At 34.8% G+C, this 21,889-nt stretch overlaps 1 protein-coding gene across 1 annotated transcript in view; it reads left to right on the top strand.

The window, feature by feature from the left end:
* The first annotated feature begins 697 nt into the window (after positions 1–697).
* LOC150086480 (cystathionine gamma-lyase-like) overlaps positions 698–21,889 on the top strand; it is a 73,064-nt gene continuing 51,872 nt past the window's right edge. The window contains exons 1-3 of the mRNA XM_090371418.1: positions 698–1,069; positions 15,719–15,800; positions 19,037–19,132. Coding sequence (XP_090227544.1) covers positions 812–1,069; positions 15,719–15,800; positions 19,037–19,132 — 436 coding nt within the window. The 5' untranslated portion in view covers positions 698–811. The remainder of the gene's footprint in view (positions 1,070–15,718; positions 15,801–19,036; positions 19,133–21,889) is intronic.

Raw genomic sequence — 21,889 nt, 5'->3', positions numbered from 1 at the left:
GTTTTTTTTCTAAATCTGAATTTAAATATCTCACTTGTCAGTTATATCAACAATTATTATTATTAATATTATAATTATTAGCCATATGGTGCAAGGAAGCCTGAGGCTTATGCTGCACCAGCCAAAAAAAAATTTTAAATACTCTGAGAGAGTAGTAGGGGGGGAATCACCGAAAAAGAAAATGATGATATCCAGCTCAGGACCCTGAGTGTGTCAAGTCCATACTCACCAGATGTAAGACCCCCCCCCCGTTAAATAATTTTTAAATGTTTTTATTAAAGACACAACTTAACAAATTAATGCATTCGAATGCCCTTGAAATGTTCTTTCTTGAGTAAAAACGACATCTGGACAAATATCAATGTTATCTGATTTTTTTTTTTTTTTTTGTAAATCTTATTATCACAGTTGTCAAGGGTGCCGCTGTGCTCTGTTTCTGTTGAAGTAGTCACCGTTTACTACGAATTATAGGCCTGTAATTTTTAATAAGAAATAATTAATTCCATGAAATGAAAGATAACATTGATATCACTTAGCATTGCGCCATATAATCGTTTTATTATTATTATTAAAATTATCTGTAGCCCTTAAAGACAATGTGAATAACTGGACAACTCCACGTGTCTATCTAAAGTAAACATAGGTGCCAGGTGTGCAATGCCGGTTCTGCAACTCTTAAATATCCTGTTGGTGCGATGTAGCGGTCTTTTATGCGGTCTCTGCAGTACAAGCAGGTGGTTATTCTTTGAGGTTTAAACCCGTTTTATATTTATCATTCTTTTCTATTTGTTTTGCTTATTTTACAGTTACAATGTCTGGCATTAAGAATCTTAGGGAAACAGTTGTTAACTTCAATTGTAATAACGTGAATGAATCAAAAATAATAAAAGAAGCTGCCGATGGCGATTTCACCACACAATCCAGAAGCAAAAAGGTAAAACAAGATGTGCACTTTGAAACTAAATCTATACACGAAGGCCAGGACCCAGTAAAATGGAATCATAGAGCTGTTATACCTCCAATATCCCTTTCTACAACCTTTCTTCAGTTGGCACCAGCACAACATGCGGTAAGTTTAAAACAAAGCATTTATGTGATATATTTTTTGTATATATGTATAAATAATATTTTGGTATAGTATATATAAATAAATAATAAGTATTAATGTATATATATAAATATTAAATATATATGTGTATATCTTTTTTTTTTTTTTTTACTTCCCTGTTTGTACTTCTGGATAAATATAAGTAAAAAGGAGTTAGTATTCAGATACTATCTTAACACTGTATGCCACGTGTAAAGTATGTTCATCCCATAAACCGGTTTTAATTGTAGAGGTCAACGAAACAAGTGTGAGATAGTTTAGACAGTTAAACGTAACATATTTAGAGATCTTGGCAATGAAACAAAACTTGCAGGCTCAGCTTCTTGTTACCATGACAGCTATGTTAATCAGGTTAGACCATCTTATATTTTAAGTTCAGATCTTTTGATTACTGCTTGGAGTGACGTACGTAAAAGGAAGTATGCAAGCATTGTGAGTCGAGCCCATATGCTACCACAAAAACTACACTGCACGTTTAAATTATTAATGTTCTATTTTGGCTGTCAAACAATTGTAAACTTATAGCTACTTGGGACTGAATTGGAGTGTAGAAAAGAATTTTTTTTCTTCCCTTGAATGTAGGATTAGACAGTTGACTATACTCCCTTTCATTCTTCCCAACTTCCTCAAATAAATAACTGTGAGGATACTTGTCTATATTGAGGTATTCTAACTAAACAGTTAAGTGTGTATGTGGCATTATATAATTCTGAATTGTTTAGAAACAAAGTTTTCTTATATTTGTTCACTGTGTGAGAGTTGTAGAAGTTCATTTTTTTCAAGGTCATATTCTCTTATTCCTCTAGCAAACTTTGAGTGCAGTTGATATGAACTGTATTTACAGAGAAGCAATAGTGACTGAAGCTGCTGTGCCAACTGTGATAAGCTTTGTTTCAGTCTAAGTTGACACCAAAGAAAAGTGCTGATTAACTAGTTTTATGTAATATTCCAGCATACAAAATATACTTGAACTCTCCATTACTCATTCCCTAAGTGGAATAAATATGCTTATGGCATTGTGAGACATCTTTCTTTGTTTTAATTATTAAAAAAAAAAAAAAAAAAAAAAAAACTTTTTTTACTGAAATGAAAATGGTTTGTTAATTATGATTTGCTAAACTTAATCATAAAATATTGAACAAAAATTAAAATAAATGAGAGAAACCAATAAGGATTATAAAGAATGTTTGTTTATTATATTTTTTAGAATTTCCAAGGTTACTCATTCCTCAAATTAAAACACAGATTCCACATGAAAAGCTATGTTTTTGTCAGCTGTTTGCCTTTCGCCAGTGAAGCCAAAGCTCTATAGTCCATGTTGGTGTCTTATACCATGTGAGAATGGAAGGTGATTACAAGAAAGAGATGCTTTTTCTTGCCTGTCATCTGTTAAATGCCAAACAAAAGATTTATTTCTTGTGGTTCATTATATATTAAAATGAAAATAGAAACTACTATATAATCATTTAGAGAATGCAGGTGGAGTTAGGTACATGGGAGGATTCGATTTCATTTACAAATAAATAAAAGTAGTATCTATCAGATACCACATTAAAAGTGGAGGGTTAATAGTATTAATATCATTTATAAATATATAATTGTACAGATCCAAATAATATAAATTTGGATCTGTACGATTTTTTATGGAAGAATTGGCATAATAAGCATTAGACTTTTTTTTTTAACGTAAAAGTGTAGTTGCTGCCATGATCACTGCCTTTTCTTTAATCATGGGTTAGAATGCATTGCGTTCAAAATCAGTCATGCAAATTTGACTTTTTTTCTCTTTTTTTTTTTATTTCCTACTGATCAAAAATTACAAGTGATAACATTTATCATTACCATATATATTTCAGCATATAATTTGACTTCTGAATCATTAAAAAGTAGTCTACAATTTTAAGATTGGCTTATATGCTGAGTATAGAATTATAAAATTGAATTAAAGTCACTTGCTTAGAAAGACATGAATTTTTATATTTATTCTATATTTACAATTTATTGTATATATAATTCTTCAAATATACGTCATTGTTTGACATTTTATATGTCAAGGTTTTTATAACCTAAGAATTTGTTCATCTCCCTCAAAAACAGTTCGTGGAAGTTACTGCGGGTTATATTTTGAGTTGGCAAAAGGTAAATTTCTTATAGCAAACATGGTTACATATTGAGGCACTGTTAACAGAGAAACCAATTTGCAGTGCATAACAGACACACATATAGTATCAATAAGAGGGATGATGGCATGAACAAGAGTGATGCCACGCAGGCAGTTAGTCCGCAGGTAGTTAAGTTTTTTTTTTTTTTTTTTGTGGCCTTCTTTGTAAGCGAGTAAGTAATTTATGCACTTCCTGCTTTCTTTAGTTTACTGTGCTGTGTAATAAAATGTCACAGTAAAAATTTTTAAAGGAAAGAGTAGAAATTGAAAAGTAGACAGTGGTTCTCAATGCAAATTTTACTCTAATATACCAGTCTACAAGATGCTAAAGATAACTATAAAGAAAGGGGTCGACTTATGCGTTGAATATGTGATTAATCAAGAATTTTCAAGGCAAAAAACAAGTTGACTTATATGCCACATTATGTTGTATTTATTTATAATTTTTTTAAATAAATATTTATGCATATTTTTTATTTATATTATAATCGGAAAAGAAAAAACAAAACAAGCTAGTTACAGAAGAGCATAATATATTAGTACATTATGCCAGGCGCCTCCGTAGCCAGGTGGGAAGGAGCAGCAGTGCGTAACACACGCTTCTTGATTAGACCGGGGTTCGAGCCCGTCACCACCAAATACGGAGGATGCGGAAAGGTCATTCAGGGAATAACCACCGCATATCCCGGAGCAATATGGCCTTAGTTGCTAATGCTCCTAAAAACCAAATAACAACAACAACAACATTATGCCATCTGTTGTGTGTGTGTGGAGACCCTGCACTTTCTCAGTGGTATTAACTTAGGTGAAGCAGAGTACAGTGAAACTCAAATGCCTTTGTGATTAATGTCATTTATGAAGTTTTCATTGCTTACTTCAAATAATACTTCAAAAATGACATTTAAAAAAGTAATCCTGAATTTCTGTTTTATGCAGTGTACAAGTCTTATGTAAAAAAAAAAAAAAACATGCAGATTTGCCTTTTTATAAAGGACATAAGTCTTCAATGTAGCATTGATCTCTGTTGCCATATTATCAGAATGATGTAACATGTAGTACAAATAGTAGAAACATGTACAGATTTCTTAAAGAAGGCGGCTGTTGTTGCTCTTTAAAGAATTCCAAATAAATTGTGACAGTAGATAAATAAACTTAACTTGAATACCACAATTTTTGATAAATAGGTGCATATTCTTGTATTGGAGAAATATTTATCCTGCAGTTTCAATGTCTGGTTTTGTAAGTAGCATTAAATCCATTTTTTGTATTAAAAACAAATATTTTTAATTATTTTTAGAAAACTAAACACCTGTGCAGCACTTAAGACATTTTTTTATTCTCTCTTATTTGAATATTATCTCCATTATTATCTTTGATGGACAGCAAGCAAAATGTCAATTGGAAAACCAATGTGCCTTAACAACTGGACACAAGCCATACTTTTTCATGACATGAAGCTAGAAATGTAATGAGTAGTGATGAGCATCATTGAGAGTTATAATCAAAATAATATGCAGATTCTTCATACAATAAAGATCTACAAGTGAAAGGCCCTCTGGGTGGCAGTGGTCACAGTGTGCTGATGCGAGATTTACTTAAAGACATAACTATTGTCAAGTGTAAAGGGAAGGGTTTTTGTTTCCGTAATAAGTAACTACAGTTGTTAGAAACAGTTCTTGAATTCTATACAGTGAGACCATCTGATAATGTTACCAACAGCAAATTCTAAATGGTACACGTTCAAGGAAATAATTGTAGAAACTAGGCTTTTCATACCAACTAAGAAATACTGTTCGGGCTTAGGCCAAAATGGATATCAGATGAACTGAAGAGATTTGTGGCAGAAAAGAAAAATGCATGGGATGCAGAAGCCTATGGTAGATATAAACTAGATTGTAATCAGGTCACAAGGGAGGTAAGCAAGCTAAGGCAGATTACGAGAAATCTCTGGCAAAGAATGCTAAGAAAAGCAGCAAAGACTTCTTTACTTATATTAACAGTAGAAGGAATGGGTTGAATCACATTGGTTCACTTCATATCGATGGTTTAATTGATTATAATCCTGCTCAGGTTGCTGAGAGACTGATTGGTATTCATGCATGAGGAGTTCTTTAGGGAGGAAAATGGAATCAAAATCTGACAGGGAGCTAAATAATTTTGTGATAACTGAGAGAAAAGTAGAGGAGAAATTGTTGAAGTTTAACATAAAAAAGGCACCTAGAGTGGATGAGATCTATCCAATTATATTAAAAGAAGCAGCAAAGGAGGTAAAGCAAACCCTTAGCCATAATTATGAAAGCATCTTTGGATTCAGGGAAAGGACCCAATGAACTGGAGAAATGCAAATGTATCCCCAGTTCACAAATGGGGGGGATTAAAAGGTGACACGAGTAATTACAGACCTATTAGTGTAACTTCTGTTCCAGGGAAAATAATGGAGTCTCTTGTTAAATAAATAATATAGGACCATCTAGACAGGAATATAGTTATATTTCAGTCACAGCATGATTTGTCAAGATGTGATCTTGTGTGACCAATTTCATTGGATACTGTGATGCAGTAACAGAGGAACTGGATGCAAAAAAAAAATAACTTTGATATCATGTACTTGGATTTCAGGAAAGCTTTTTATTTGTACTTGGATTTCAGGAAAGATACTGTTGTACATAAAAGACTGCTGTACAAATTGGAGCAATGTCGCATTAAGGGGCAAGTTACTGCTCTGGATAAAGGTGTGGTTGAGTGAAAAAAAAGACAGAGTGATTATCATTGCTCTTCATGGACTAATGTTATTAGTGGAGTCCCCAAGATTCAGTGTTAAGCTCAGTGTTGTTTTCTATATTATTAAATGATTTTGATGTAGGTATATTTGGCTTAATGTCTAAGATGATAAGATGATTGGCAGGGTGATTAATGACAGTAATCAGGGTAGGCTGCTGCAACAAGATCTAAAAAAATGGGCTGAGAAACATCAATTTTTAACATTGACAATTGCAGGGTACTGCATACGGGTAGCAGTAATTCCAGCTTAATGTACCAACTGTGTATTATTATGCTCAGGGTAGTGGAAAATGAAAAGGATTTGGGTGTAATTATGCAGTTAGATATGAAGTTCTGAGCAGTGAAGACAGGTTGCCAGAACAGGTCATGTGGTTCCGTCAATGATATGCAGGCACTTTACTAGCAGAGATAAGGAGGTAATTATCCCATTGTAGAAGGCAGTGGTTAGGCCGCATTTCACGTACTGCATACAAGACTGCAGGTCTAATTTTAGGAAGGTTGTAGACCTGCTGGAACAGGTGCATGGAAACGCAAAATGATTGGTGAAAGGAACAAAATGGTGGTGTTACCGAGAAAGTCTTCAGTGCTGTAAATTACAGTCTGTAGACTAGGCACCTGTGAGGTGATCTGATCAAAGTGTTTAAGGCTTTGAATGGGCTGGCATTCTTCCTCAAAAAATGCACATGATGGGGCATAAATTTGAATTGTGGAAGAATGGTTCCAGGATAGATGAGTGGATGTTTGCCTTCAGCCAGTGGATGGTTGATTGTTGGAATGAACTTCCATCTGTTATTGTGGAAGTTGGTAGTTTGGATAAATTCAAGGAAGAATTATTATTATTATTATTAGCCATATGGTGAAGGAAGCCTGAGGCTTATGCTGCACCAGCCAAAAAAAAAAAAAAAAAAATTCCCAAGTTATCCTGAGAGAGAGAGAAGAAAGGAATCACCAAGAAAAGAAAGAGAAGAATGATGATATCCAGCTCAGGACCCCGGGTTTGCGAAGCCCATACTCACCAGATGTGAGCCCCTTGAATTAGACAAATTATTGGAGGGGTTGTGGGAATTTTTTTGGCTGATGCAGTATAAGCTTGTTTTCTTGCATCATATGCCACAACTACTACTGCTATATATATATAACTTAACGGACTTGACGATGATAGTAGTATAATAAATAAGTAAATAAAAGTAGTAGAGATAAGAGAAGTAAGTAAAAAGTGTGAAAGAAGAAAGGAAAGAAGGGTAGGAAAAATAAAAATAAAACATATATAGAAATAAGTCAATATTATTATACGTGATAGATACATGATTATATTGTTTAATATCACACAATCCTGGTGGGTGCCTCCGTAGCCAGGTGGGAAGGAGCAGTAGTGCGTATCACATGCTTCTTGATTAGACTGGGGTTCGAGCCCGTCACCACCAAATACGGAAGATGCGGAAAGGTCAGGGAATGACCACCGCATATCCCGGAGCAATATGGCCTTAGTTGGTAATGCTCCTAAAAACCAAAACAACAACAACAACAATCCTGGTGTTGTTTTCAAGTGTCAACCACCAGAAATGCCCAACAAGACAACAATATAGTGTCCTCTGTTTCTAACATAAAGTACATGGTATGGCAAAATAGAATTACATCAAAATATAGTATTGGGAGAAAGAAAATGAAATCATGTAAAATTTAATTTATAAGGGAGGATATATAAACTGCTGACATGTAATTTAAGGTTGACACAACAGAGGACCTGAAAATAGTTCTAAACATAAATGAACAAAGAAACTAAAACAAAAGCCATTGTTGAGCGTAGACAAAGGCTAATGGTGGTAACATGTATACTGTTACTTATAAATATTTATACACATTTCCTCCATTATAGCCTTTGTCTTCTCACAACAATGGCTTTTGTTTTAGTTTCTTTGTTCATTTTTGTTTCATTGTTCATTTACGTTTATAACTATTTTTGGATCCTCTGTCGTGTCAACCTTAAATTATATGCTTGCAGCCTATATATCCTCCTTTATAACTTTAATTTTAAATTAATTATTTTTTTCCAATACTACATTTTGATGTAATTCTATTTTGCCCTGGCATGTACTTTACGTTAGAAACAACACTATATTGTTGTCTTGTTTGGCCATTCTGGTGGTTGACACTTTAAAACGACATCAGGATTGTGTGATATATGACAATATAATCATGTATGTATCATGTATAATAATATTGTACAATAATATTGTACAATAATAACAATATAATCATGTATAATGTATCATGTATAATAATACTAATGATATTAAGAGTAGGAGACCGGCGGAATTCCTTAGCAAGTACAGGTCACTGTTGAAAAAAAGCCGTGAATTAGGGTTGAACTTGAAAGTGTCTGCAATTCTGCCCAGACACGATAGGAGGGAGTATATGATGAGAGCCTTGTCGATCAATTCGGCCCTGGAGGGATTGTGCAAGGCTCAAGGGGTAGAATTTTTTTCAGCCTGGACTGTACTTGTTAACAGGAGAGATTGCTTCTACAGGGATGGGATACACTTAAATAGAAAGGGTGCAAGAATTTTTGCTGATGCTGTCGAGGCAGTGTTAGGTGGGTCGGAAAACTGCTAGTTGGGGGGGATACAAGGACTAATAGATTAACAGTAGCCACTGGCAGAGGTGGAAGGGATTCTTGCACTGCTTCTATTCAAATAAGCAGAAGTCTGAAAAACAAGATGCAGGATATTTCAGAGACTGCTGGTAGTCATTGCGTTACAAGTAAACACATGGGTTGTGTTAGGGTAGCTAAGAATAGAAACAGGTGCATGTATACCTGCGTGTACACCAATGCTAGGAGTTTGGTAAATAAATTTGATGAATTTGAGGTATTGCTCAAAACATCAAAGGCAGATATTGTTGGGATATCAGAGACGTGGTGTCACACAGATATAAGTAATGCGGAACTGGAATTTGGGGAATACAATGTATATAGAAAGGATAGACAGGACAGGAGGGGAGGAGGGGTTATGCTATTAATTAAGAAACACATAAAGTCAAAGGAAGTGAAGCCAGTTGACATCGATGGACAGGGCAGTGTCGAGTCAGTTTGGTGTGACATAAGCATAGGGAAATCAAAATTGAGAGTAGGAGTGTGCTATAGGCCTAATGACTCTGATGAGTATAATAAGAAACTGTTCGGAGAAATAGTGGGCCAGTAAATCAGAGAGTCTTATAATGGGGGATTTTAATTTCCCAGATATTGACTGGAATTTGTGGGTTGGTCACTCGCACACTAGCAAGGCTTTTGTGGATTTATTGGATGATTGTTTTCTACATCAGCATGTTCGTGAGGCAACAAGAGGGAGCAATACTCTTGATCTGATTATCAGTAGTGATTCTTCATGCATTAAGAACCTGCAGATAAATGAACCACTAGGTGGCAGTGATCACAGTGTGTTGAAGTGGGATTTACTCAAGGAGGTAACTACCATCAGAGGTAAAGGGAAGGGTTTTTTGTTTTCGTAAAGGCGACTATGATGGTCTGAGACAGTATTTAAATTCTATACAGTGGGACCAACTGATGATGTTACCAACAGCAAACTCAAAATGGGAAGCATTCAAGGAACTAATCTTGGTGGCTACCAGGCTTTACATACCAACTAAGAAATATTGTTCAAGGTTTAGGCCTAAATGGTTGTCAGATGGACTAATGAGACATGTGGCAGAGAAGAAAAATGCATGGGATACATACAAATTAATGGGTGACATGGAGGCCTATGATAGATATAAGTTGGTCTGTAACCAAGTCACAAAGGAGATTAGGCAGGCAAAGGCAGACTACGAAAAATCCTTGGCAAAGGATGCAAAGAAAAACAGAAAGGAGTTCTTTACATACTTGAACTCGAGAAGGAAAGGGATGAATCAGATTGGTCCACTGGATATTGATGGTTCAACAGTTGAGGATCCTGCTCAGGTAGCTAACAATCTAAACGAGTATTTTGCATCTACATTCACGCATGAGGAGTTATTCAGGAAGGAGAATGATGTAGGTAAAGTAAACATTGGCAGTGAGCTGGATGATTTTGTAATAACTGAGAGGAAAGTGGAGGAGAGATTGTTGAGGATAAACATAAAAAAGGCACCTGGAGTGGATGGGATCTATCCAGTTATATTAAAGGAGGCAGCAAAGGAAGTATGCAAACCCCTAGCCAGAATTATGAGAGCTTCTTTGGACTCAGGGGAGGTACCCATAGACTGGAGATGTGCAAATGTAACCCCAATTCACAAAGGAGGATCAAAGGCTGACACAGGTAATTATAGACCTGTTAGTTTAACTTCTGTTCCAGGTAAATTAATGGAGGCACTGGTTAAAGAAGCACTGCAGGATCATCTAGACAAGAATTCAGTTATAGCTCAGACGCAGCATGGTTTTGTTAAGGGCAGGTCTTGCCTGACCAATTTGATTGGATACTATGATGTAGTCACAAAAGAACTGGATGCAGGGAATAACTTTGATATTATATATTTGGATCTTAGAAAGGCTTTTGATACTGTTGCACATGGAAGACTGCTGCACAAATTGGAGCAGTGTGGCATTGGAGGCAAATTGCTGCTATGGATAAGGGGATGGTTGAGTGGCAGAAGACAGAGAGTGGTAATCAATGGACACTGCTCAACGTGGACTAATGTTATTAGTGGAGTTCCTCAAGGTTCAGTGTTGGGTCCATTGTTGTTTTCGGTGTTTATGAATGATATTGATGATGGGATATCAAGTTTAATGTCTAAGTTTGCAGATGATACAAAGGTTGGCAGGGTCGTTAAGGACACTACTGACGCTATGCTGCTGCAACAGGATCTGGAAAGGTTGAACAGATGGGCTGAGAGGTGGCAAATGAAGTTTAACATTGACAAATGTAAAGTACTACATATGGGTAACAGTAACCCCAGAGCAATGTATCAACTCTGCGGTACTACACTGACAGTGGTGGAGAATGAAAAGGACCTGGGGATAATTGTGCAGGCAGATATGAAGTTCTCTGAGCAGTGCAGACGAGCTGCAAGAGTAGCTCATGGTGTCTTGTCAATGATATACAGGAATTTTTCTAGCAGGGATAAGGAGGTGATTATTCCCTTGTATAAGGCAATGGTTAGGCCACATCTTGAGTACTGTATACAGGTCTGGAGGCCTCATTTCAAGAAGGATGTAGAGCTGCTGGAACGGGTACAGAGAAGGGCAACAAGATTAGTAAATGGAACAAAGGGTTGCTCTTACGAAGAAAGGCTTAAGTTTTGCAAATTACAGAGTCTGGAGACTAGGCACCGGCGAGGTGATCTGATAGAGGTGTATAAGGCTTTGAATGGTTTGAGCATGCTCAATGCCAATGGGATTCTTCATCTTTCTCAGAATAATCACCTCAGAGGGCATAAATTCAAATTGAGGAAGGACGGATGTCGGATAGATGTGCGGAAATTTGCCTTTGGCCAGCGGGTGGTTGGTTGGTGGAACCGACTTCCATCACTTGTTGTTGAAGTTGATAGCCTAAACAAATTTAAAGCTCAACTGGACAGGTATTTCGAACGAACGGAGGGGTGAAATGGGAGAGGGTTTTTTTTTTTTTTGGCTGATGCTGAATAAGCTTGCTTTCTTGCATCATATGCCTCTACTAATGCTAATGCTATTGACTTATTTCTCAATATGTATTATTTTATTTTTTTTCTACTACTCTTCTTTCCTTTTTCTTCTTTCACACTTTTTACTTACTTCTCTTATCTCTACTGCTTTTATTTTACTTACTTCTCTTATCTGTACTACTTTTATTTTACTTACTTCTCTTATCTGTACTACTTTTATTTTACTTACTTCTCTTATCTCTACTACTTTTATTTACTTACACATGCATGTCTTACATATTTATCTGAGAAAGAGAAATTGCTGAAGTGGTAACACTGATTATTTTTGAGAACATGGCATTGATGCCCTCCACTGTTTTTTTCTTTTTTCTCCTTTTCTGCTTCAGTTTTCTTGTCCATTTCATAATCGACTATTTTGTATATAATTGAATTTATAATGATTTGATTATACCATCACTGGTAATGACTTGGCACATTGCCATAAAGTGTTAAGAGTGCACATTTCAATGATTAGAGGTGCACACTGATTTTAAATTTGTCTCTGAGCATGTGTATACAATGTTCAAAGCTCACCTTAATTTGATCCTGCATTTTTACTTTTAGATTTCAGGAATTTTCAGAAAAATAATGAAGATAACACTTTTGTTAAAAGGTATTGAAAATTTCATTTATGTGGATTGAATACAGTAAAATCATCATTATTACAAATGCTACAATGATGAAATCGTTTTGCATCCCCTGCCAATTCTCTGTGTATCTTTATGTAAAAATGGTAATTTTAAAAAATACCATTTTAGTGCAATAAAGATTCATATCTCTACAAAAAAAAAAAAAAAAAATCATAATGAAATTTGACAAAAGAAAATCCTTAAACAATACAACGAATTCCTATTGGTCTTTAGCATCTGGCAGTTTTACAGTTATTATTATTATTATTAGCCATATGGTGCAAGGAAGCCTGACGCTTATGCTGCACCAGCCAAAAAAAAATTCCGTGTTACCCTGAGAGTGAGAAAGAGACAGACAGAAGTAGAAAGGAATCACCAAGAAAGAGAAGAATGATGATATCCAGCTCAGGACCCTGGGTGTGCCAAGCCCATACTCACCAGATGTGAGCTGAGCAGTTAATTACCTGCTAATATTTATGGCTTTTGATCTGTCTGATTTCCTGAAGTCTTGCTTGAATAAGTTGAGAATGCATATTTCACTAAATATGTAATCTATAGTTATATATTTGGTGACACATGCTGATAGATGAAGCATCAGCATTCAAATTACATTGAAATTATGTTTATTTTCAGTTTTGTATGAAGAAGTACAGTTGTTACATTGCATTATCTGATATTTGCACCATTTTTATACATTTTTTGTACATCTTTATATGGTTTTATACATTTGAAAATGGAAGAGATTGTAGTTTCATGTTTATAATGTTTTTTTTTTTTCCCCTTCAGGGTAGAAGTAATAAACACAAGATTAAAAAACACAATTTTTAGTAATATAAATAATAAATATAAAATTTCATTTCATAAGTAAATTTCATAATAATTATTTTATAATATGTAACTTATTTTTCTGACTTTTTTTTTTTTTTTTTTGGATCTGTTTCACTCAAAATTTCATTATAATAAATGCATTTATATTCACCCTTATTAATTTATTTCACTGCTAATTGCACAACCTTGCCAAAGTTCATTTTGAAGACCCCATGCTACTAGGTCTGGGTTAAATACTGTTTATTGTATTTCATAATGGCATATATACATAATACACTCCCTCCTAAAAGTCAGAAATTGCATTTCGTTTTTCTTAATTTTCAAAAATTTTTATCAAAATAGGACCAACTTTTTTTTCTAATTTTTATTAAGATATTTTCTATTATGTATAAAAATTCAAAAAACTGAAATAATTAAAAAAAATTTTCTGGAATATTTGAGAACATTCCAGAAAAGCATAGAAGATTTCTGAATGTGGTAGAACATTGGAGATGGTTTTAGAAAGTGGGTGTATTGTTTCAGTATTATAGAAGATTGTAGATGATTCTAGAATGTTTTTCAGTAATATAAATTGCAGAGTAAGAGCTCTTAACTTATAAAATTGAACACCTTCAGAAAGTGTTTGACATAAGTTTTATTTGTTTTGTGATAAAAATGGCAAGAAATAAGGAAATAAATGTTGAAAAAATAAGTCCTGCTGTAACTCTATATAAAGAAGGTTATTCCATGAAAAGTATTGGCAAAAAACTAGGTGTTTCGTTTAAAGGAGTACAAACTACCATTCAATTGATTTAAGAAGACTAGCAATATAAAGGACAACCGCAATCAGAACAACCATGTGTAACAGTGGAAGCACAAGATAAGACCATAACACTGAATGGGCTTATCTGGTACAAATATTGCATTTCTAAGTGTAATCAATAGCCTCCTGCACCTGAAATCTGAGCTGAGTTCAATAAGAACAGAGAAACTCCTATGTCTACATCCACTGTAATGCTTCATCTTAAACAAGCAGGACTTCATGGTCATATAGCAGACCTTCATGGTCATGTAGCAGTCTAATTAAAACTATAAAAACTGAAAGAAATGGTTTGCTTGGGCTAAGAGCCATCAACATTGGACAATTGAAGAGTGGAAAAACGTACTGTGGAGAGATGAATCTAAATTTGAAATTTGTGGATCCAAGCATAGTTTGTGGTATGATCAACCAAAGAAAAAATTGTATCACGTTTTTGAGTGCCTACAGTCAATCACATGGTGATTCTATCATGATCTGGGATTGCTTAGGAATTTAAAAATATATATATATAAAAACATTCTTGAAAATAATGCAATATCCTGGACTTGTGGAAGAAATTTTATATTACAACAAGACAATGACCCAAAGCATAGCTCAAGCTGTTCTTTGGTGACTTCCTAGCAACTAAACAACATCGTTGGGGGGAGGTATTGCAAATTATGGTGTAGCCACCCCCGCTTGCCTGACTGAAACCCAATAGAGCTTTTACGGGATCATCTGGACTATGAAGTCTGCTCATCTTCTCAAAATTTATGTAAATCCTGGCAGGTCACTTGGAATAATGTTAAAGACACTGTTATAAAATTACTTGCCAGAATGTCACATCTGTGTACGGGAGTAATAAAATCTTGTGGAGTATATTTTGTTGAATAATCAGTAATTAATATTGTTAATATTAATGATTTCAGTATTTTTTTGCTGTAAATTTTTCAATGTGTAATAAAAAATATATATTAATATATTTGCAGTTTTTTTTTTTTTTTTTTTTTTTTGTGTTAAACCTTATATTTTCCTAGCTAATTTAAAAAAAAAATTAATGAAAACTGTTGTCATATGCTGTGATTCCAAACTTTTAGGTGGGAGTGTATATCCTTTTATCCATTGCATGCTGAATTTGTTTGTTATTTTTAATAATAATTTGGAAGAACCATTCTGGAATTCCATTCCATCAGAAAGACAGATTTTTATTAAAAATGGGGGAAAAAATTCATTTTCTACTTGTGGTAGCCATATAGGATTACAGTATATAAGAGAAACTACTTTAATAACACTGACTTTTCAAAGATTACACATCTTCCTCAGTGATTGGTATAATATGCTGGGGACTGAAATACTAACTAATAGTCAGCTGAGTATGACATCCCTGTGATGTAGGTCCTTTGTTAGGGACATAGAAAACCTGCTCTATCAGTACTCCACTGACAGCAAACTCCAAGAACAAGTAGTGGAAAAAAATTCTCTCAGTGATGATTTCACCTGATAAATCTTAAAAATAAAATAATAATAATAAACAAGTATATTGTGTTAATTTTATAATTTAAATGAATTAATTTTAAGAAAAATGCAACTTTTTGGTAAATGGCTGGTGAGTTTGTGTAGTCGCAACCAAAAATTGTAACCTCAGTTTATCTCTGCTAGTATTTAATGCAAATATTACATTAAATATTGTGAATTAATAATTATTCAGCATAAAATAAAAGTTTAATTTGTAAAATGGCATAAAAAATCGATATTAAATTGTTTTATTTTTTTTCCTTCAGGGTTTTGAATATTCACGAAGCGGCAACCCAACACGACAATGCCTTGAAGAATGTATTGCATCTCTGGAAGGAGCTGAATATGGTAAGTCAGAAGTATGCCATAAAAATTATATTTATTATATTTACTTATATTTATTAGTAATAGAAAAGTAATTTGATTTTACACCACTGAATGAAGAAGTCTTGATCATTCAGCAAGACAAGAGGCTGTTAACAGTACAGCCAGGTATGGTCTGATGATAGGTTCTTGAAATATTACCTAATTGTATATTACATTTAGCCAATAATGCTAAATAAACTAACTTTAAAAACCCACATGGTATAAGAATGATTATTTAGAGAGAAAAAATAAAACTTTTGTTGTTTTATTTCAATAACTGTATATGTTGTTCTGTATGATTTTAGCATTAGCATTAGTAGAGGCATTTGATGCAGAAAGCAAGCTTATGCAGCATCAGCCAAAAAAAAAAAAAAAAAAGTAACATAAATAAATAAAAATAACCACTTCCACTTCACCCCTCTGTTCGTTCGAAATACCTGTCCAGCTGAGCCTTAAACTTATTTAGGCTATCAACTTCCACGACAAGGGATGGAAGTCTGTTCCACCCGCTGGCTAAAGGCAAATTTCCGCACATCTATCCTACATCTGTCTTTCCTCAATTTGAATTTATGCCCTCTCAGGTGATTTTTCTGAGCTAGAGGAAGAATCCCATCAGCATTGAGCATGCTCAAACCATTCAAGGCTTTGTACACCTCTATCAGATCACCCCGCTGGTGCCTAGTTTCCAGACACTGTAATTTGCAAAACTTAAGCCTTTCTTCGTAAGAGAACCCCTTTGTCCCATTCACCAATCTAGTTGCCCTTCTCTGTACTCGCTCCAGCAGCTCCACATCCTTCCTGAAATGAGGCCTCCAGGCCTGTATACAGCACTCCAGGTGTGGCCTGACCATTGCCTTATACAAGGGAATAATCACCTCCTTATCCCTGCTAGAAAAACTCCTATATATCATTGACAACACACCATGAGCTACTCTTGCAGCTCGTCTGCACTGCTCAGAGAACTTCATATCTGCCTGCACCACCACCCCCAGGTCCCTTTCATTCTCTACCACTGTCAGTGTAGTACCACAGAGTTGATACGTTGCTCTGGGGTTGCTGTTTCCCATATGTAGTACTTTACATTTGTCAATGTTAAACTTCATTTGCCACCTCGAAGCCCATCTGCTCAACCTTTCCAAATCCTGTTGCAGCAGCATAGTGTCAGTAGTGTCCTTGACAACCCTGCCAACCTTCGTATCGTCTGCAAACTTGGACATTAAGCCTGATATACCATCATCAATATCATTTATAAATACAGAAAACAATAAAGGCCCCAATACTGAACCCTGAGGGACTCCACTAATAACATTAGTCCACGATGAGCAGTGTCCATTGATTACCACTCTGTCTTCTCCCCCTCAACCACCCCTTTATCCATAGCAGCAACTTGCCTCCAATGCCACACTGCTCCAATTTGTGCAGCAGTCTTCCATGTGCAACAGTATCAAAAGCCTTTCTAAGATCCAAGTATATAATATCAAAGTTATTCCCTGCATCCAGTTCTTTTGTGACTGCATCATAGTATCCAATCAAATTGGTCAGGCAAGACTTCCCCTTAACAAAACCATGCTGTGTCCTAGCTATAACTGAAGTCTTGTCTAGATGATCCTGCAGTGCTTCTTTTACCAGTGCCTCCATTAATTTTCCGGGAACAGAAGTTAAACTCACAGGTCTATAATTACTTGTCAGCCTTTGATCCCCCTTTGTGAATTGGGGTCACATTTGCACATCTCCAGTCAATGGGTACCTCCCCTGAGTCCAAGGAAGCTCTCATAATTATGGCTAAGGGTTTGCTTACCTCCTTTGCTGCCTCCATTTTAACCTTTGTTGTATTTCAATAACTGAAAAATGGAAATATGAGTTGAAGAATCCAACAGATTTCAATCAAATATTTAAGGTCTTTGACTATTTTATCAAAAAAAAAAGAGAGAGACAAAGTTCTTACCACTAATAACAGTAACTTAGAATTTCAATGTACAAAACTATTATTAAAAGTAGGCATTAAAAAAAGATGGGTAAAACATTTCATTTAAACAGAAAATATTCCTAAATGGTTGTAGCTGAAAGAATTTGTGATAATACTGCCTGCAACCTATGTCTACATAATTGATATCCATTTTTGAATATGTGCAAATTGTGTTTTCTATTCTATTGCTTAGCATCCATGAGTTCCACAAATGCTTTTCTGCTTCCCTTAAGAAGAAAAGGATGTAAAAATTTCTAATATGAATGCATTAGAAAGAAACAGAAGCAGAATGCAAAAGAAAACAAATTTATTTTACATGGTCAAAATAAAATAATAAACAAATACTGTTGTTTATTATTGTTGATGTGCAGCTGTCAGTTACACACAGACTGTTGTTGCAAACTTAACATCATCTTTAATAAATAAATAAGTTGTTGAATGTTGCCAATTTAACACTGAAGAAGTGTATTTGAACAATTTACTAACTGCAGTTATCATCATAAATTTACATGAAAAATATATTGTTATTTTCAGTAAAAATCTTAGGATTGAATGAGAGCAATGTCTAACAAATCATTCCCCTAAGTTACTCTATGGATAGTTCAGGCTCATAGCATGGAGAAGTTCACTGATTCAGCTGGTGGGAAAACACAAATATTGTTTTTATGATTTATTTATTTATTTTTATTTTATTTTATTATTTTTTCTGGCTGGTGTAGTAAAAGCCTATAGCTCACTTCCACTGTATGGCTAATACTCATTTGGAAGGTAAAGTGCAGCCATTATCAACCCACTGCAGGATGGAAACCTCCTCAACAATTCATGCTGAGGGAAATGGACCATAATCTGCCACGCTGGTCCAGTGCGGGTTGGCACATCGTTATGCCATTCTTTATAACATAAGATACTGTAATCTTCTCAAGCTGAGGATATTTTATTGAAAACTTATTAAATTTCCAAAAATTAAAAATCATGTAAGGAATGAGATTATAGATTTGGTGCATACAGAATAGGAGTTGATATTTTTATAGGCTAAATCAACCTGCAGAGCTTGCAATATAAAAAAAGTTTGAGCAGAGTAAGTTCCTGTTCGTTTAATTCCATATGCTCAACTTTTATTGTACAACATCTTCAGAGTGATATCCTGGGTCTTTTCAGAGGATAATTTATTATTAGCATTAGCATTTCTCATATTTAGTTATTAGCAAATATTGATAAAAATTAATCCAGTATTTTTTTTTTACTTCCACAGCACTCTGTTTTGCTTCTGGGTTAGCAGCAACTGTTGCCATAACTCACATGCTAAATGCAGGGGACCATATTATTTGCTGTGATGATGTTTATGGGGGTAAGTTTATTTTGAACTGAATTTTCTGAGTACACAATGCCCATATTGTATAAATTTTTAAGTGTATACTGAACTTCTGTAAAAGGGATATCAACATATAATTTAAAAAATATATAATTTGTAGGTCACAGAGGAAGTTAAAATAAGAAAATAAAGTTACGTTTTGTTTGCTGCATATTTTACAAATGAAGTAATGGATTCTTAAAATTGTAATATATCTTTGCCTTCTCAATCAAAACATCATAAAATGCTTGCATAAATTCAATAATATTTATTGAGATTATTATTTTTATTTTTAAGATTTTATAGTGTACATATCTAAGGGAAAAAAATCACAGTTTTTGGCATATTACTGTACAGAATTCACGTCAGATTTTTTTTTTTTTGGGCAAGAACTAGCTGAAGCTGGGAAGTGCTTAAAACTTTATTTTAAATTCTGACACTATATTGTATAATAAGATTAAAAACAGTTTCCCTAACTTCTGTCAAAGGTTAACTTTCAGGGTTGAAAAGTTAGCAAAATCTAAGGGCATCACAAGCTGTGTAGAAAATTTAACACAGGTATAGTAAGAAAGTGCAGGTTTTTTTTGTTTTCTTCCCCCCCCCCATCAGAGAAGACCCTGAAAGAATATATTATGACTATACTTCTCCAAATAAAAAAATAATAATAGTAATTAATGATGTGGGTCTGGAACAAATACCATACTTTATGTGAATACTAAAATTCACACAAATTTTTCTGATATTGATAATGGCTACTCACCAACAGTGTTCAAAGGTTAGTTTTATATGAGCTCTTGAGTAGTCCTGGAAATATACAAATAATATTCACATTCTCCTCATACTTTCTATAAGTTAGATGCTGACATACCAGTCAGAGTATGTCAGTGCTTGATGAATCTTATTTTTTGGATTAGCTGGATAGGGAAGAAGTAGTATATGCAGTCAGTCATATAAAAGCTTGCCATCTCTTTGTAAGAAATGCTATGTAGTGTTTACATTTTTCATACAGTTGATACAGGAGATCTCTCAGATCAAAGGGGGATAACTTCAGGGAGTTAACTATGACTTAAAAGTAAGTCAAAAAATTTTAATAGAAACAGTAATTAATAAAATTTCATAAAGTCATATTGCTGAATTCTGTATTAGCTTTTAATAAATGAAAGTTGTCATGAAATCACATGATCTGATGGCAGTGATTTTGGCAATAAATTATTTTGAAATTCAAATAAAATCTGGTTTTTTTTTATATATATATCTTCTTCTGTGAGATACTGAACTAGCTGCAAGTCCTTCATGACGTAAAATGAATACAGTAGTTTCAACTTTTGTCACTCATTTGGAGATATCTATGTTTAAATCCACCCATAAACTGGAGAAATTCTTAAAAATCTTCTTACAACTATAGTTCTGATCTGAGGCAAGGGATATAGAGCCCTTCCCCCACAAGTTATTCTAGGCACATTTTAAAGCCATTCTGGAGGAAATGGCATGGGCATATTGTAACAACTGTGCAGCATGGAATTTCACCTACAAACTATAATATTCGCAGAAAGCGGTGTGTATCATGATAAAAGGCCATATTTTTAGGACCTGTAGAGGTTTTCGATTATAGGCAACAATCTGTACAAAAATTTGAAAATCAAAGAGGTAACATGATGCACAGCATGTGTAGAAGAACACTGTAAAGCTGTTTGACATGATTATTGCCCAAGTCAGGTCACTGGGAGTGGAAATGAACAGGATATCACACACTGGTTATTTTTATTTTTAATTTAGATAAAGAGTTTTTCTAGATTACTACTTAATATACGTAAAACCGTTATTTCGTTCGAATCTTGCAGCCATTGTTTTTGTATAGAGTAGTAGGTAATTCAAATTTTTAATTGTGGTAACTAGGCAGCTCTAACGTATAATTATATAGTGTAATATGCATCACTGCATTTAGGATTCTATTAGATAGCGTAGTATTGACAATTAATTAATTAAATTTATTGATCTTATTAATTTAAAAATCATGCCCCAGACTAGAGCAGCAAAGCAACGGGCACAAAGTGGCAGGAGTGCTGTGACTCGGGGGAGAACTCAGGGGGGCAATTCTCCAACGCATCACAGCCTAAAAAAATGTGCAACTTGTGAAATGTTTGCCGAACTCTCTGGAACAGAACATGATCTAGCCAAGGAGGATATCTTTGTGTGTGCCAGGTGCAGAGAGTGTCTAGAAATTAGGGATCAACTCAGCGTTCTACTAGGCATCTATGAGAGCTTGAGGTGTAGAGTATATGCCCTCGAAGAAATTAATATGAGGAGCCCGTCAAACTCTCAGCTGCCAAACTCAACACCAGAGCTCACTCCTGGGCAGCAGGCAACACAGCGCAATCTCCAAGGCAGAATGCGCTGGTCCCAAAGGAACTAGTTATTGTTGGTGACTCTATTGTCAGGGAGATGGGGAATATATTGTGTAAAAAGGATAGATGGAACAGGACCAGGGTATGTCTGCCAGGGGCAAATGTTGATGACGTTGTAAAGCATATATCAGGTGCCTCTGTAGCCAGGTGGGAAGGAGCAGCAGTGCGTAGCACACGCTTCTTGATTAGACCGGGGTTCGAGCCTGTCACCACCAAATACGGAGGATGCGGAAAGGTCAGGGAATGACCACCGCATATCCCGGAGCAATATGGCCTTAGTTGCTAATGCTCCTAAAAACCAAATAACAAACAACAAAGCATATATCATCTTTTAAGGGCACAAAAGGTG

The sequence above is a fragment of the Mastigoproctus giganteus genome, chromosome 4 (assembly GCF_048544385.1).
Source record: "Mastigoproctus giganteus isolate SK-2022 chromosome 4, ASM4854438v1, whole genome shotgun sequence".
NCBI classification, from domain to species: Eukaryota; Metazoa; Arthropoda; class Arachnida; order Uropygi; family Thelyphonidae; genus Mastigoproctus; species Mastigoproctus giganteus.
The sequence above is the reverse complement of the archived record's forward strand: the minus strand, read 5'-3'. Positions and strand labels throughout refer to the sequence as shown.